The sequence below is a fragment of the Mytilus californianus genome, unplaced genomic scaffold, assembly GCF_021869535.1.
Source record: "Mytilus californianus isolate M0D057914Y unplaced genomic scaffold, xbMytCali1.0.p SCAF_4, whole genome shotgun sequence".
NCBI lineage: Eukaryota > Metazoa > Mollusca > Bivalvia > Mytilida > Mytilidae > Mytilus > Mytilus californianus.
In genome coordinates this window covers 17,270,134-17,288,485 of record NW_026262690.1, presented here as the reverse complement: position 1 = coordinate 17,288,485, position 18,352 = coordinate 17,270,134, and the positions used below count along the sequence as shown (strand labels likewise).

At 31.5% G+C, this 18,352-nt stretch overlaps 1 protein-coding gene across 1 annotated transcript; it reads left to right on the top strand.

Moving 5' to 3' along the window:
• The first annotated feature begins 8,217 nt into the window (after nucleotides 1-8,217).
• LOC127699242 (FMRFamide peptide receptor frpr-18-like) lies at nucleotides 8,218-9,776 on the top strand. Its single transcript, XM_052202998.1, has 2 exons — nucleotides 8,218-9,155; nucleotides 9,753-9,776. The coding sequence occupies exons 1-2, from the start codon at nucleotides 8,256-8,258 to the stop codon at nucleotides 9,774-9,776; spliced, it is 924 nt and encodes a 307-aa protein (XP_052058958.1). The 5' UTR covers nucleotides 8,218-8,255.
• Nucleotides 9,777-18,352: the final 8,576 nt, after the last annotated feature.

Here is an 18,352-nt window from a genome sequence, read left to right as displayed (position 1 = left end):
TTAGAATCATTCTGTAGCTAAAAATTATGGATGTTTTTGTATCATTTTTATACTGCTATATGTAAGCACCTTAAGCATTGACTATGCAATAACGTAGCCTCGGTTGTCTCGTTTAAAGAAAAAGTCGACTCCGGCATCCTCTTCCGATCGTGGATAATGTCTTCAACCTTGTTTACTGTTTTGCATAGGGTATGATGTCATAAAATATTATCAAGAACTACAAACAAAAACTGTTCTTAATATGGATATTAAATCTTTACCCTTAAAGAGATATTTCTCGAATAACACTTAACGGACTTCAATATCAAGTAATTTTTTGGTTGTCGTAAGGGAACTTTAAATACCAAAGGTCATGCCGTACTACTTTTCAGAAAAAAACGACATCTTTATCTTTATGTTCCTATATGGTTTTATCGTCTGCGTTACCTTTTACTCGTCGATCATGGACGAAAGAATAAAAAACGGAGTTTGAGTGCCGTGACAGTACAATGCTAGTCAAAATGTTTTAACACGTCAAATTGCAACTTCTGTATAAAATAACTCTTAAATACCGTTTGAACAAGGACATATACACCCCATAAGCATGCATTATCACATCGTAAATTTAGCGGTGATGTTGTTTATATAGTGATCCCGTAAATTTAGCTACTATCCATATAAGCTTATCGATCCTCTGAATAAACTTAACATTGTAATACGATCCTTGAATATTGTTTTTATCGGTTATTACATTGATTTTGTTATAAACAAATGAAAATATAACTAATTATATATAGTTATTAACACTTACGATTCTACTTCCTGTCGATGTTATTATTTTTGGCATCGTGCAAAGTAATGTTTTCCTAGACAGTTTATGACGTCTCTACAATTAATCCATTGGTTGTGAACTGATTGATATTTTGACTTGGACACATCATTTTGGTAATACGAGGCAGGTGTTACATGTGAAGGGGACGACGGCCGTGAAGATAATTCTTTTAAGACTTTGCGTTTTTGCAAAATTAAAATTACAGAAAAATATACTAAGTTCATCAAAAATATTTTTTTTTCATTTAACAAATTATGACATTAAAAAATATTTTTTAAAAATCAATATAATTTAAAAACCATCCGTAAATTTTGAAATACCCTTCATCATTGGTTTCATGGCCGAGGGCTTGACAATAAATACCTCTTAACCAAACTGCAAAACAATTCATTCCCAGCATAAGTTCTGTTGAAAAAGTGACTAAAATACGGACACGTATCCGATGTTGGTCCTGTTGTTATGAATTTAATTTATGACGGAATTTTAAGTGTAAACAAAGAAACAATAACTGCTTCAGGTAAATTCTATTTTTCATAATGAAGTATTGTTTGATTAAAAGTAATTTATTCCATCAACGACGAAAAAACCACATCGTGCTATCATTATTCTTTGTGCATTAGACAATTATACAAAAATCTGTCTGATCAGATCAGTTTCCCCAATTCATTTTTGTTTGTTACAGTTCTTGAAAATACTATGTTGCATAAGCAATACAGATTCCTTTTATTACAAACACAAATAGACTTAATTCAAAATAGTATTGTTATTATTCTTTTTGGTAATCAGCAGGGCCGTAACTACTGATGAGCTAAAAAAAGAAATAAGGAAAAAAAGAAAAATGGAGAAAGCTAGGCATGCAGGAGTAGAACACATCCTTTCATTTTCATATCAAGAATTAAGAAATGCATACATCGAATAGTAATTGTTGTGGACGTGCAGCTTCTATACTTTTATTTCAACAATTAGGTATCGAACTCTCTGCCTGATTAACATCTCCAGTAAACCGGCATTTGGTTCTGCAATTATTTATTTCCCGCGAAAATTATCATATAATTTTTTCCGTATTATATGTGCGCAAAGTAAATCAAAATTCGAATTCTTCAAATTGCTAGGTCAATGTTATTAAAGAAGCATCCACAGCTCACACAGGAGTATGAAAAAACTCCACAATTTGTGTGCATTTCTCTTTTAAATAAAATGAAGATTTTCAACTGTTTTGCTACAAACCTAGCTGCTATTCGAAAACAAAACATGTATCAAATGTTAGAAAAATAGTTAACGATTTTGAGTTCATCAGCTTATTGATTTTCATAATGATTTTTCGTTTAAATTGTTTTCTAACTTTTACTGGGGACTTCGTCCCCCTAATCAGTTGTTATTGACTTGGAACTAGCCTTCAGTAACATCGAGTACTCTCAGATTAGTATGTTATGTCTTGTGTTCTTGTTAATTGGTTATGTGCTTTGCATCTATCTGATTCGTCAAGTCCATTTCAATTGGTTTTTATAGTTTTACACCACTGTACCAGGTCAAGGGAGGGCTGGATACCCACAAACACATCTTACCCCACCACAATATGCCTATGCCTGTTTAAAGTCTTGAACCTGTTATTCAGTGAATTTCGTTTGTTGCTGTATATCATATTTGTTTTCCATTTTTATTTTAGAACATAAATCAGACAGTTGGTTTTCTCATTTGAATTATTTTACAATTTTGTATGTCCTGGGCTTTTATAGCTTTCTATGTGGTATGGGTTTCGCTGATTATTTTGCCGCACGCTAAACTATAGCTTCAAATATTAACGTCATAAGGGCTCTAGTGGATAGTTGTCTCATTGGCAATCATGCCTAATCTCCTTTTTCAAAAAAAAAAAAAAAAAATTATTATTGTTCTTATTATTTTCTATATTTGTTGTTTTGTTTATTGTTCACATCAGATATATTATATGATTATTTCGTTATATTATATAGTAAATTCATAGGGTTGTAAAAGCGTTGACTGTGCGTACGTTTTTAGAATGAAGCGCTTCCGCGCTTCATACAAAATATACTTCGGTCAACGCTTTTACACCCCAATGAATTTACAAAAAGAAGCATTCAATTCTTAAACAAATGATACCCACAGATGTATCATTACGAAATAACCTAAAGGTGTCCGGAACATTGATTTAGACTGTTCTAGCTTTTAGGAAATATTATAACCGATATCCACTGTATATAATATATATGTAAAAATAAAAAAAGAAAACAAATATTTGACTAATGACTTAATATGTATAGATATGATATTACATTTTTAGGCTCATTACATGTGTGGTGTATTACCAATCAGTTTAGTAATATTAAATTAAACTGACAATAATCAGTGATAAATGCATTTGATTTGCTTCATTGACGAACAGAAAGCTATAACGACGACATGTTATAATCATTGTAAAGGTCATTTTTTTTGTAATTCGTTTGACGTCGAAAATAATCAATCAATCAATTCACATCCAGGAAGGAAAGTTTAATCCTGAAATACAATTAGAATAGTAGTGCGTAATAACTCACATCGCAAGACATTTAATATTAACACTCCATTTATTACATGTATCATTAAATTGTAAAAACCAACAAAAATGATAAATTAATCCTGTACATCTCTGTAAGATAATATCATTCCAAAAATGAGCTGTAAAACTTCGTTCGTTGCAAGCATTTTTTTTATTGTGCCTTCAAGCGTTGAAATCTTTATCATGTGAATGAATCTATATTGCATTAGCAACAACATTGCTTTAGCAAAATACAAGGTATATACATATATAACAAATATGACAAAATACAGAGAACAATTAAATAAATTAAATAATGCAGGGATAACTTATAATAACACATACATGTGTACAATATATTAGCTGATAATCGGAAAGCACGTAATGGGATTCCTTTCATTTTTTTTTAATTATTCAGTTTCCCCGACAAAAGTATAGTTTAGATACTGAAACACAGGAATTCAATAGTGCATACTTTATTGCTATAGACGGATTTGCCACAAATTTGCGGAATTTTCGGTTTAAGTGTGCTTGCTTCAATTTTGTATTTGATTTTGCATTCCAAATGATGAGGCTTGTGTATACATAACGCGCGTCTGGCGTACCAAATTAAAGATCATGGCGTCTGGCGTACCAAACTAAAGATAATGGTATCTATGATGAGTTTTTTTAATCATTACATTAATCAAAGGAAACCGATGCACAGAACAATTCTTGCAAACCATTAATATATGTTCTATAATACTTACGTGTCAAACCATTAATATATGTTCTATAATACTTACGTGTCAAACCATTAATATATGTTCTATAATACTTACGTGTCAAACCATTAATATATGTTCTATAATACTTACGTGTCAAACCATTAATATATGTTCTATAATACTTACGTGTCAAAATCCATATGTTATAACATGACGGGAAATTGGTGCACAGTTTTGTCCCTATTTTGCCCTGCTGGTTGCAGTAAGTTCTATTTTCAGAAATAAAATGTGTAAAAAAAAATGTTTTTGAAATAATTAATAATTTTATGCTTCGAAATGTTAAATTGGTGTTTATATTTTCGTTTTCGTGAAAAAGCACATACAGTGATTGTTATATAGATTCGAACTTACTATGACCCTCTTACTACAAATTAAGCATTTACTGTTATGAATAATATTTTGGCAACTTCAAAAATATCTTGCAAAACGGCATTTGATATATCTTTCAACATACCTACAGATATTTTGATACCGGACAATACACATATTGAGAAATTTCCCACCTGATCTCGCATTCACTTAACAAACAAAGTAAAATAACAAAAATAACAAACTCCAAGGCAAATTTAATACGGAAAGTCCCTTATCAAATGGAAAAATCAAAAGCTCAAAAACATCAAACGAATGGAAAACAACTGTCATATTCCTGACTACAGGCATTTCCTTATGTAGAAAATGGAGGATTAAACCTGGTTTTATAGCTAGCTTAACCTCTCACTTGTACGACAGTCGCATAGAACTCCATTACATTGACAATGTGTGACACACATTAATAGTAACTGATGTCTTTTAAAGACCTTGATATCATAATTTTATATGGTAGTATTCATACCAAACTTTATGATACAAACGAAGCTAGCTTTACTCTCTTATTTCTAATTTTCCATTTGTTGTTGGAGATTTTTTCTTTCACTTTTTCGTTAAAGTGTTAATTACCTTATACGGTTTGATATGCGCGTGGTTGAATCGTCGTCTCAGAACGCATTTTTTTTTTACAAACAAAATGAACATTTACAGCGTAAAAAATTGTACAAACGAGCATATTAGAAACATTAGCAACTACAAATCACCCGAACACATTATTCTGATTACGAGCTACCCAGTCCATGCTCTCACACTTCCTCTTTCGGCTCAAGTGTTGTGCACTTTGCGGAGGAGAGGCAAATATTATTTTTCAAGTCGTGGATCGAACAGACGACTTCGCTATCTTTCATGCAGCTCGATATTACAAAACAACTGAGTCGGTCATAACTGAATACAAAACTTCAACCTCTTTGGAAAGCGTGCCTTTTGTACCCCATTTTGCTTCGTGATTAGGTTAAAAAAAACTTTAATTTATCTATCCATTATATTAATATGGACTCTTCGCATGTGTAACCAAAATGACAATTTGCATATTCCCAATTGTTTTACGGAACAAGTAAAGTTAACATTAATTACACACGAAAACCCGATCACCTTTCTTATACGAATATTGGAAAATCACAATTATACGCATTTAAACAACCAGCTTGCCTTTCGTTCGGTTGAACAATTATTTGGTTGAGAGCTGAACCTGTTATGAATAACAACCGACAATTAATCAAAGGTACTTGGAAAAAAGAAAAAAATAGTCATTTTCTGTTATAATTATTTTGGATGTTAAGTAATTTACTAAGGTCAATAAATACTTTACCAACCAGATGGATTGAAATTGGAAAGAAAAAAGTATTGCAAGAAAAAAAGAAAAATCATCTCAGGATTACGTATTACTAAAATGATATTACTACTTTTTTGTTTTGATTATAGAAGAATCTAGTATTTTAAAGATGGAAAGAGTGGAATGAACTCGTTTCCCTTTCAACATCATCTCAATCCAAAGATCCGTTATTTGTACATATTTAAATATGTAATACTCAAGTATTGTTGCTTTGAGTAAACCGGATAATTATTAAAGATACATAGTGTACATTTATTGTAAAAATATTTCAACGAATACAAACTATTTGTATTAAAAGTCTCCTTTTACTTTTAATATCATACAGCTTAGAGTACAACGAAGTCAATAATTGCTCTATTTTGTATCAGTGAGTTGTATATTTGATATCCCTTGGTATCTCCAGCCTCAGTTTCGATATAATGTAGCAATCAAGTGTTTGTTAATGAGTTACGTCGTAATTACCAAAGGACTCACAATGACACAGCGCTTGTCATATGTGACATTACAATAAGTTTTATCTTTACTTATATCAAATTAAGTTGCCAAATCGGATTAAAACTGGTTTTCATTACTCTCGTGGAGAAACACGTGCATTGTGCAACAAAATAAGCATTCATTGGTATAGTGCAAATATTCATGTGATTCTATCTGGTGAAACAATAATGCTATTTAATATGCAAGGTTGTCTTCATGAAAACAAATTTCCATTTCAAAAGTAACAAAAAGATGGACGGTATTGTAGTTTTCACAGCTTTAAACTATTGTAATTTCAATAAATTTCCCGTATCTATTAAAATTAGGATGGTTCTATTGCTAATATTTCATAGTGGATCATTCTTTATTGATTTCCAGTAAATTCTGCTATCATACTAGGATTTAGTTATGTTTTTAAACTGTATCTGATTTTTAGTTAAGATTAAGATTACAATATATTGATGGTAATGCAGGGATAATATATATCACTTGGAAACGCAAATCAGGAACAAATCTAAGATTAAATATGTTTACCAGAATCTTAATTTCTGTTCTTGATAAAAATATTACAATATTGTACTTGATATATTCGAAGATTAACAACACCTTTTTGCACAGGATTTACATTATGTTCCAAAAGTGTGAACATTATCACAGACAATAAAAAAAGTTTACTACCTATAAAGTTATCACTGAAACTGTAAAAAAAAATGTTTGTACTTGTAAAAATGGTTAACAAAAATGTATTGTTCTCTTATATTTGCCTTTTGATATATTACTTTTATATTCAGTTCGATATTACAGTGATATACAAATGACATAAAGATTAATGTTGACCAATGCAAAGGGACACACATGACAAAAAACTATACCTCTGCATTCTCCACAGTATCCATTGATTTCAAATCGAATTCATAAAAAATAATAGTATGACTGATCAAAGACTGATCACAAAAGCTTATAAATGATTCCAGCAGGCGCATCTACACAATCTCGTCAACGGTAGTGCCATCCAGTTTGAAAATCAATTCTAGAAGAAGAAATTAAGAGCTTAGAAAAAAGAATCTTTGCCTGTGGGTAGCTCAAACCTTGGTGTTTCGGCTGAATATAATTTTCATGAACAGTAAATTTACAAAAATGGCCGCAGTATAAAAAAATATTATTTTTATACGATTAATACGATTAAAACCAAGCTAACGCAAATTCATGATTTCAAATCAATCTTATATAAAATAACAGTATCCAAATCAATCTCATATAAAATAACAGTATCCAAATCGATCTTATATAAAATAACAGTATCCAAATCAATCTAACATAAAATAACAGTATCCAAATCAATCTCATATAAAATAACAGTATCCAAATCAATCTCACATAAAATAACAGTATCTAAATCGATCTTAAATAAAATAACAGTATCCAAATCGATCTCATTTAAAAGAATAGTATCCAAATCAATCTCACATACAATAACAGTATCCAAATCAATCTCACATAAAATAGCACTATCCAAATCAATCTCATATAAAATAACAGTATCCAAATCAATCTCATATGCAATAACAGTATCCAAATCAATCTCATATAAAATAACAGTATCCAAATCGATCTTATATAAAATAACAGTATCCAAATCAATCTCACATAAAATAGCACTATCCAAATCAATCTCATATAAAAAAAAAACAGCATCCAAATCAATCTCATACGAAATAACAGTTATTGTATCCAAATCAAATCATAACCATTTTGCATGTTAGCAATTACTAATAAAATATAATCCAGATATGCTGAAAGCTGTTGCTTTTTTTATATTTACCTGGTTTTGAATGGACAGCAGTATTTATAACCGACTATTTGTATGGATATTTGGTCATATATTTAGATAAAATAACTTTATTTCATTGAATTCTTTTTTTTTCAGATTTAAACTTGGTGAAATACTATACTAAGCTTCTTTACTGAAAAATGGCCACTACGGATGTTCTTAACCGAACGATAGAAAACAAAACACTAGATTATCAAGACAACTATGAAGCTTATATCATTGCTGAAAATGTTCAGAAGTATTCAAAACCTATCATTTGTCTTTGCGGATTCATTGGCAATTTTCTGTCTGCCGTAATATTTCTTGGAAAATCTCAACGAAAAACGTCATGTAGTTTATATTTATGTGCTCGATCGTTATCAGATACGGGATTCTTGATTTCCCTTTTTTTCATGTGGTTAGGTGATATGAAGATTAATGCTTTTAAAGCTACAGGAATGTGCCAACTCATTGTATTTTTGTCTTATGTGTGCTCATTTCTATCAGTGTGGTTTATTGTGATTGTAACGTTTGAGAATTACATAAGAATATGTTTACCGTTTCAAGTTAGTATCTATTGCACAACGAGAAAAGCAAATGTGATAACATTCCTCTTCATCGTGCTATCTGTTTTATTATACAGCTTCACAATATGGACAACGGGTGACAAAATTACAGACACGGGAATGTCGATGTGTGAACCATTTACAGAATACGGGGACCTCTTTCAATATTTCATATACATTGATATGGTAATAACACTTGTTCTACCTACACTTATTACCATCACTTTGATGTTGCCCATCACCTTTAGTCTTGTAGAAGCTTTGCGACGACAGGCGAGACTGACTGGAAAGTCATCTTCAAGAAACAATGACCGACGAATTTCAAATCCTCAAAGTAAAGTAACAAAACTATTATTTTGTGTCTCTCTCGCCTTCATTATCTTAAGTCTTCCAAGTCATATAATACGTTTACAACTTACCATATCGACATTTGTAGAACAAATAACGACTCCGGTTGATACTGTTACTTCAACATGGAAATATATATTTGAATCGGTATCTTATCTTAGTTTTTCTATCAACATTTTTATCTATCTTTCATTCGGTGACAAATTCAGAAGCGATTTTAAGTCAATGTTTTGTTTGAATAGAGTAGCAGGAAGGGAACAATCGACGCAAACAATTCTAACGCAAACTATCACAAGGAGGCTCCACAAGGAGGAATCTCATACATTATTAGGAAAGGAAGAATGTGAAACAGATGTATGATTTCTGATCTGTTATTAGTTGATGTTTTGTGTACTTGCATATACCACAGAAATAGAAAAGTAGTACATTAAGGTATTGCCTATGACGAAAGACAGCATGTCAATATTCAAAATAAAAGGAAAATGGATTTTATTTTGATATCAAAACATTTGCCTTGAAAACTGACAGAAAAGCAACCTCGCCCAATAGACGTTCTCCATTCTGAATCCGTGGTAGTTTTGTTTTATAATTAAAATTTTATGCTCATTAAAATTTGAAACCTCATTGAAAAAACGTGCGAGTAATATAAATCAATAAAAAAGTTTTGTACTAAAAGTGAATGTTTGCTTCACTGAGAATAAAACACTTATTAGTTAAACATCTTTTTGATAAATTATACTTCAGCATATACGACAGATCAAAAACTAACACGACTCTTAACATTAAAACTTTATTAAATTTTATATGTGTTAGAGGTGTCATGTTTCCAATTGGAAATACCGGAAGATCAAAAGATTGGCAGTTCCTGCTCACAAACATTGACAATGTTCTTCCGCTGGAGTCCTCTCCTTTTACTGATATTCATCAACGTTAATGATATGTAATGAGTTGGTTTTATTTTGAAGTACGACATTCAGGCTCTGTCTATTGTATAATAATATATCTTTAAAAAGATCTTGTTATTCACGTACATATGAATTGATTTGAAAAATTAAATACGCAATTTCTCCCAACATTTACGAGAAACCAATATTAAAACAAACAATATGAAAACAAGAAGATGTTGTATGATTGGCAATGAGCCCACCTAAACAGCTGCAGGGCTCTGAACGGCCTTCAATATTTAGAGCGTAAGCTATAAAAGTCCCCGACATGACAAAATGACAAACACTTCAGAAAGGAAAACCAACGGCATGTTTTATACTAAAACCTACAAACGAAAAAAAAAAAAAGGCTGACAGCAAGTTGTTGATTATTTCCGTTTCTTTCCCTTATTTACAACAATAGGTTAGATATTATATCCTTTTCTTTCCCTTATTTACCACAATAGGTTAGATATTATATCCTTTTCTTTCACTTATTTACCACAATAGGTTAGATATTATTTCCTTTTCTTTCACTTATTTACCACAATAGGTTAGATATTATTTCCTTTTCTTTCACTTATTTACCACAATAGGTTAGATATTATATCCGTTTCTTTCCCTTATTTACCACAATAGGTTAGATATTATTTCCGTGTCTTTCCCTTATTTACCACAATAGGTTAGATATTATTTCCGTGTCTTTCACTTATTTACCACAATAGGTTAGATATTATTTCCGTTTCTTTCACTTATTTACTGATGAGTCTTTTATAGACGAAACGCGCGTCTGGCGTAAATATAAAATTTCAATCCTGGTATCTATGATGAGTTTATTTACAACCACTGGGTCGATGCCACTGCTGGTGGAGATTTATTTCCCCGAGGGTATCACCAGCCCAGTAGTCAGCACTTCTGTGTTGACTTGAGTTATCATTGATATGTTCATAATTATAAATTAACTGTTAACAAAACTTTGAATTTTTGAAATACTAAGGCTTTTCTACCTCAGGAATAGATTAACTTGGCTGTATTTGGCAAAACTTTTAGGAATTTTTGTCCTCAATGCTCTTCAACTTCGTACTTTATTTGGCCTTTTCAATATTTTTTGATTCGAGCGTCACTGATGAGTCTTTTGTAGACGAAACGCGCGTCTGGCGTAAATATAAAATTTCAATCCTGGTATCTATGATGAGTTAATTTACCACAATAGGTTAGATATTATTTCCGTTTCTTTCACTTATGCCACAATAGGTTAGATATTATTTACGTTTCTTTCACTTTTTTTTTACCACAATAGGCTAGATATTATTTCCGTTTCTTTCACTTATTTGCCACAATAGGTTAGATATTATTTCCGTTTCTTTCACTTATTTACCACAATAGGTTAGATTATGTCTGTTTCTTTCATTTATTTACCACAATAGGTTAGATATTATTTCCGTTTCTTTCACTTATGCCACAATAGGTTAGCTATTATTTCCGTTTCTTTCACTTATTTACCACAATAGGTTAGATATTATTTCTGTTTCTTTCACTTATGCCACAATAGGTTAGATATTATTTACGTTTCTTTCACTTTTTTACCACAATAGGCTAGATATTATTTCCGTTTCTTTCACTTATTTGCCACAATAGGTAAGATCTTATTTCCGTTTCTTTCCTTTATTTACCACAATAGGTTAGATTATGTCTGTTTCTTTCATTTATTTACCACAATAGGTTAAATATTATTTCCGTTTCTTTCACTTATGCCACAATAGGTTAGATATTATTTCTGTTTCTTTCACTTATTTACCACAATAGGTTAAATATTATTTCCGTTTCTTTCACTTATGCCACAATAGGTTAGATATTATTTCCGTTTCTTTCACTTATTTACCAGGAAGGTTAGATATTATTTCCGTTTCTTTCACTTTTTTACCACAATAGGTTAGATTTTATTTCCGTTTCTTTCACTTTTTTACCACAATTGGTTAAATATTATTTCTGTTTCTTTCACCTTTTTACCACAATAGGTTAGATATTTTGGGAAAATGGTTATTGAAAGTTGCATCTACTTACCAAAGCAAAGGGAAATGATATTTACTTATGAGGTGGCAGTGTTTGAAACACTACAAGGTCATAATATGGACGTTCACGATCGAACATCCATCTATCAATCATCGATCAGAGTTACTAACAGGATAAATGGAAGTTAGTTCAAATATCCTTCCCTCTAGTTAGAATAAAAACGTGGCAATTATTGTTGATTTTGGTTTAATAATGCAAGATATTAAATTAAGCAGCAGTATCTTATTCTTAAATGTCAAATTCTATGGCTTATTTAAGAGTCCAGTATTTGTATACTGATAGCACATGGTTTATAGCACGTTTCCTCTTTTATTTTCATTTGGAAAATTGTTTAATAAGTAGTGCCTTGATGGAGACATAAAACTCAGGTGGAATCATTTGTATTCCTCTACAATATAACGTTTTAAGAGGGAGGAAAATTTTACATTTAGAAAAAAAAGTGTCGACTTATTTTCTAGCATCACATTATCCGGCAGAGTTTTTAGGCGTAGAACATACCTTTTCAACTTGGGTTCCACAAATAATCTAAATTTCGTAACAGTTGATATTATACGCAAAAACAATTCTTCTTATAAACATGAACATCTGATTTTGATCGACGGGCCTTTTTATAAAAACATTCTAGACAAAATTGGATAAACGTGTAACTGCTGCTAAATCAATTAAAAAAAACTAGCAAAGTTTTATTAAATTCTTTTTTTTAGATACAAACTTTGAAGTTCGGAGTTTCGAATACAAGTTGAAATTGCAAAGAAAAAAAAGTGTTATGAGGTTATAAAGATCATAAATAAAATAATGATTTTATTGAAAAAAAATGCCGATTTCTTTAACGATACAGTTAATTCACAACCACTTCATCTGCTTTTTGCAACCTCTTACGAGTACGATACATATGTTATGCACCTTGATTTGAAATATTTGTTTTAATTATTAAAATATTGTGGTTTAAAATCCCTTTGTTCTAAATGCCAATATTCGTTCTTTTTTGTCTTTGTTTTTTCATTCAAGAATATGCATGATGCCCTGAGATTGTCTTTTTTGTTCGAGCTGTTATAAGCAACACCAACAAAAAAAAACAAACAAAAAAACGAAAACTAAATAATAGAATCCGAATTTTATTGTTTATTTTTGACTGAATAACACAGTCAATATCTTTATGATAAAAACATCAATAACTTGATCGAAAGCTATCCTGTCCTTGCACAATACATGAACATAATAACATGAACATGTTCAGAACTCCCAATAGAGATTTCACTAACTAACGTATGTACAAAACTCAGTGAACGAACCTATTGGGACCGGTTATTACCAAACTAGGAATTTTGTGAACGCTGTTTGAGTTTTAAAAGAGAGGTGAAAGATACCAAATGGAAAATCAAACTCAAAAATCGAAAAACGACCAAAAGACAAACAACAGTATACAAAACACAAAATGGAAAAACTAAAAACTGAGCAACACGAAAACCACAAAAAACCCGGGCGTGATCTCAGGTACTTTGGAAGTGTGAGCAGATCCTGCTCAACATAGGGCACCCGTTGTGTTGTAAATGTACTGTTGATTTATTTATGTTCGTTGGAACCGATTTTCGTCGATTGATGAAAAATTGTATTTTCATGCATATTTGATTTCGTGGTTTTACCCATGAGAACCAACTGTGCTCCTCTTCTTGTCGACTTATTCCTTTATTCATATGAGGTTGACTTCATACAGGAGCTTCTTAGGAAGACAGAAAAGTAGTTAGCAGTATCCTGTTACTTCACTTTCCGCTATATATATGATATTCTCTCACTAAACAGTTAAAAAATTGGTGACTATGTTGAACGCATATATCAAATCGAACTTGAGATAAAGGATACAGCAAATACAGTTAAGTCTGCCTCATATCCTGATCTACATCTAGAAATTGATAATGAGGGTCGGTTGAAAACAAAACAAAAGAGATGATTTCAGCTTCCCAACTGTGAACTTTCCATGTAGCAACATTCAAGCAGCGCCTGCATACGGAGTATATATCTAACAGTTGATACGATATTCCAGGGCTTGTATTTCTTTTCATGATGTCCTTGATAAAGTGTTGTTGCTCACAAGGAAGCTATTAAAGCAAGAGTTCCAAGTGGTGAAGTTGAAATCACCCCTTCGTAAATTTTACGGACGTTATCTGAATTCACGAGTTATGGAATATCTATTTCACAGATAACAGAAACAGATGACGACGGATACTTCTTTTAAGTTTCAATTGTCGTAACCACAATCCCGTCCTCGTTTCCCCGAATGTGTCTACCAAATTAGACTTATCACCGTGTTTGTACTTACATGAGCAACATGACGAGTGCCGCATGAGGAGCAGGAATTGCTTACTCTTCCGGAACACCTGATATCACCTCCGGTTTTAGGTGGGGTTCGTGTTGCTCAGTCTTTAGTTTTCTATGTTGTGTTTTGTGTTACTGTTGTAAACACGTATACCTACCCATCCTATCATACGCTTGATAAGTTTCGCAAGGAACGTTCCATTAATCTGAGTTTCTATTTTTATTTAAATAAATTAAATTAATAAATAGACATATTAATGACATACATATTACAGTAAGGACTGACAAATACCATGAATCACTCGAATTAAAGGTAATAACTGAAACTGAAATAATCTGAAACAACTCTCCTTCCCGGGTTCATAACCTGACACACATCTATGTTTTCTGATGAAGATTGCAATTCATAGTGTTTGCAAGGTTTGACACCCTTTTATTATCTAAAAAATGTATTTTATAGAAGGCGAAAACTCATGATGTCAAATAAGAAAATAATGTCTATTTCTTCTTTTAAATAATTAGAAGTATTAGACTGATTGAAACAGTTGCAAGCTGAATTCACGTAGCAAAACCTGGCGTCGAAAGTGGCTATACAAAACCATCGCCGACAAAAATCTAAATAACTAAACGAATAGACAACTTCCACAGAAGAGCTAAACAGAGAACAAAACGATGATCAACACAAAGGGATGGCCATTTGTATATATACATGTATTAGATAATTCTTTAGCGTTATATAAATAAATTTACATGGCCCGATGATTTTAGAATTTGGTGATGTCATACACTATAAAAACAACTCCTATGAAATGTCAGTGGTCGTCTTTTAGCAGCACCAATAGCCGGGAGCATAATCAGGTGGCGCTGCAATAGTCAGCGACGACTAAACATCCGCGAAACCAATCGGCTTAAACATCAACATTTTAACTTAATTGTTTTACTAGAAATGATTTTACTATAATTGAATTATAAATATCGTAGTTTTTTTTATAATTTGACCTTAACACGACATGTAAAGATTTGTCTGAAATAAATTTGATTTGCTATCACTTCATTGTGTCAGATCTCAAATCTTTCAGTCGAAATTATATAGCATGACGTTTGCGTATCCAAATACGGATAAGCATTTTTTATATCATAGATAAATAGCCCTAGGGATCGAATGAAACTATTTTTATATCAACATAATAATGAAGCCATCATTTGTTACTAAATGACTATAATTTCAGTGGCCGCCGAATTTGTTTTTGTCGCTTTTAGCAGTTTTAGAGGGTAGATCTGGAGTGTGAAGGACATTTGTGCGTTTTAACCTAGTAGTAAATTGAAACAGTGATCAAGCATGTATGTTGTTTACATTTGGTTTTGAGAATGATGCAGGAAGATCAAGGAAAATTGGATAAGTTAGAAGCCACCAATTAAGGAATTTTTTTTAGGTAGAAAATTACCATTCATACAAGAAATGCTTTTTAAAAAAAAACTATGTACTGAGGAGTTTTTGGAACAACTATAGTGTCTTGACATCAAAGAGATAACATCTTGGGAGGTTTGGCAAAAACTGAATTGGAACAAAAATGGATTGAATAATAAGGTTAAATGGTTTTAGTGATAAGCTATTGGTTAATAGAAAAAAATAAAAACAACACGTTAAATAATTTCATGCGTCCGTAGCGCTTTTCTGGATTTACCTTCAGCAGGAACGCTTAAAGCCGAATAATTGAAGGCCGAGAATGTATAAGAAGCTCTACTTAACTGTATGTCTTTGGTTTTTAAATACAAACGGAATATTTTAAATGATATGATCTGAACATACATCCTAGTACGATATAATGCTAACAGATAATCTACATTAGCACAAAGTGGAAGATAGTGACAGACTGTCAAAACATTGAAATTTAATAGTGTCTGCTTACTGGTGTCAGGGGCATTTTGTAGTCTGGGGAGAGAAACCAGCATTATGTTTTATAATGTTGATATGCCAATTCGTCCCAAGAGTATTTGTCCCATACCTAATATTACTGGTTTTCCTTATCAACTTGACTACAATTATTATTTGGACAATACAATTTTCACTTACGCACATAAAAATAATGAAAAGAGAGACTGTAGAAGGTTTTGTAGGGAAATATGAATTGTTTCTGTAAGCCAACTTGTTTCAAGATTTTGAAAATTTCAAACTGTCAAATTCAATTAAAGCTTGAGATTTTCAAGCTATATAAATAATAATTGTTTTAGCATTTTTTTGCAGGAATTACACGACAAATTTGTTTTGGCAAAGTTTGAATAAATTTGTTATCTGAGCTGGTTAGAATTTTCGCCTTATCAATAATTTTGAACCATTTGTTTTTTACATACAGGCTACACATACCACCATGACGTTTCAGATTTACTCTAACATATGGTTCTACAACGCATTACTATGCAATTACTGAGATTAACAGAGATGTAAATGAATGATTAAAAACTGTTGTGTTTCACAATTTCATACGATAACTTACTGGCACTTGTCTCTGATATTTTTTTAACCTATAAAAGTTATGAAACTTGTTATGTCGTAAATCGTAAAGATGTTCACAAAAATGGTGTCTGACGCGTCTATTTGTGTTGTCAAAATCATTCGTAGCAGGCCTTTAAAAGGATTTAAAATGTTCAAAATATGTTTTATTGCAGTAATCAAGGTTAAAAGCATTACGAGACTGATCCGATATTTCATTACAAAATGCATTGGAATTATCATCAGCTAGGGATAATTTAAAGAAATTCGGCTAGTTTTCTAGGAGACATTTTCTTAATTTTTATCAATTAATCGTCTTTCAGTTTGCCCTGTAATTGTTTTTACATCACCAAATTTATAAACCATCGGTCATACACATTTTTTTAACCCTGAACATTGACCGAGTGTGAAAGTTTGAAATTGAAACGTATTTCATGACAACGGATAGACAAGATTGTTACTGGTATTTGTTGTCATTCTCCAATGATTCGATTATTCAAAATTGTTTGTAATCGTAAAACACATACGTAATTAGTCACTGATGCTTCTATATTTCTATATATTTAAATTATATAAGTTGCATTGCTTTTGAATAAAAGGCTAATACTATTAATAGTATTGCGTTTAGTTATGTTAGACCCTTTTTATTTATTTTGTTTGGTTTTCAGTTTTGAATAAGTATATCAGGGAGATAACCCCTTGTACTAATTGGCAAAAAAAAAAAAAAAAAAAAAAAAAACACGTCCTGTTGAAAATAACTTGAAGTTTCCGAATCTATTGCCTGGATATTTATACCCAGTGTTTAATAAATGCGATACGTTATTAAATTTAAATTCACTCCATCATTTTTAGTTTCCTAAACTTTATTGAAACTCAAGATAATTTGAGCAGCTAGTTTTTATCATGATGATTGTATATTCAAGCCACAAATCCTGATGTGTGTCTCTTCAGTAGTATCACTGAATTTTCGCGGTCACACGACTCTAAAGGTACTGATAGACTTGAGATCAAACCGTGACTGCATTCGAACTGCTTAGTTTTCAAAAATGTAAAAGTTTGTAATTATTCTTTAACTACTTTCTTCTGGAAATTTTTGCTGTATTCTAAAAAGGGACATATATGTCCTTAACGCGGTCTGCGACAAGGGATATATATTTCCCTAGCGCGGTCAAAGGGTTAATGTGCCTAGATCATTACTGAAATTTCGCTGAATTTTATTTAATTTTGGTTTTATGTATATTTCGAAGCTCTTATGCATTGGTTCTCTTCGTTATGCATTAGAATAGGTTCTGTAAATCTGGTGGGTAGTTGGCAATCATACCACATCTGCTTTTTTTCATACTGCAGTTTTATTTACTTTCAATTTCAATGTTCACAGAGCGAAATCGACATATTGTTTGTATATAGGTTATGATACATGTAGATTTACGTGGGGGTAAACAGTAACAGCCATAATATAGTGGGATGTATCGAGAATTGTATTACGCTGTTGTTTACATTTTAGCGAAAGCAGCACGTCCTATAAGAATCAAGATTTTCATTTT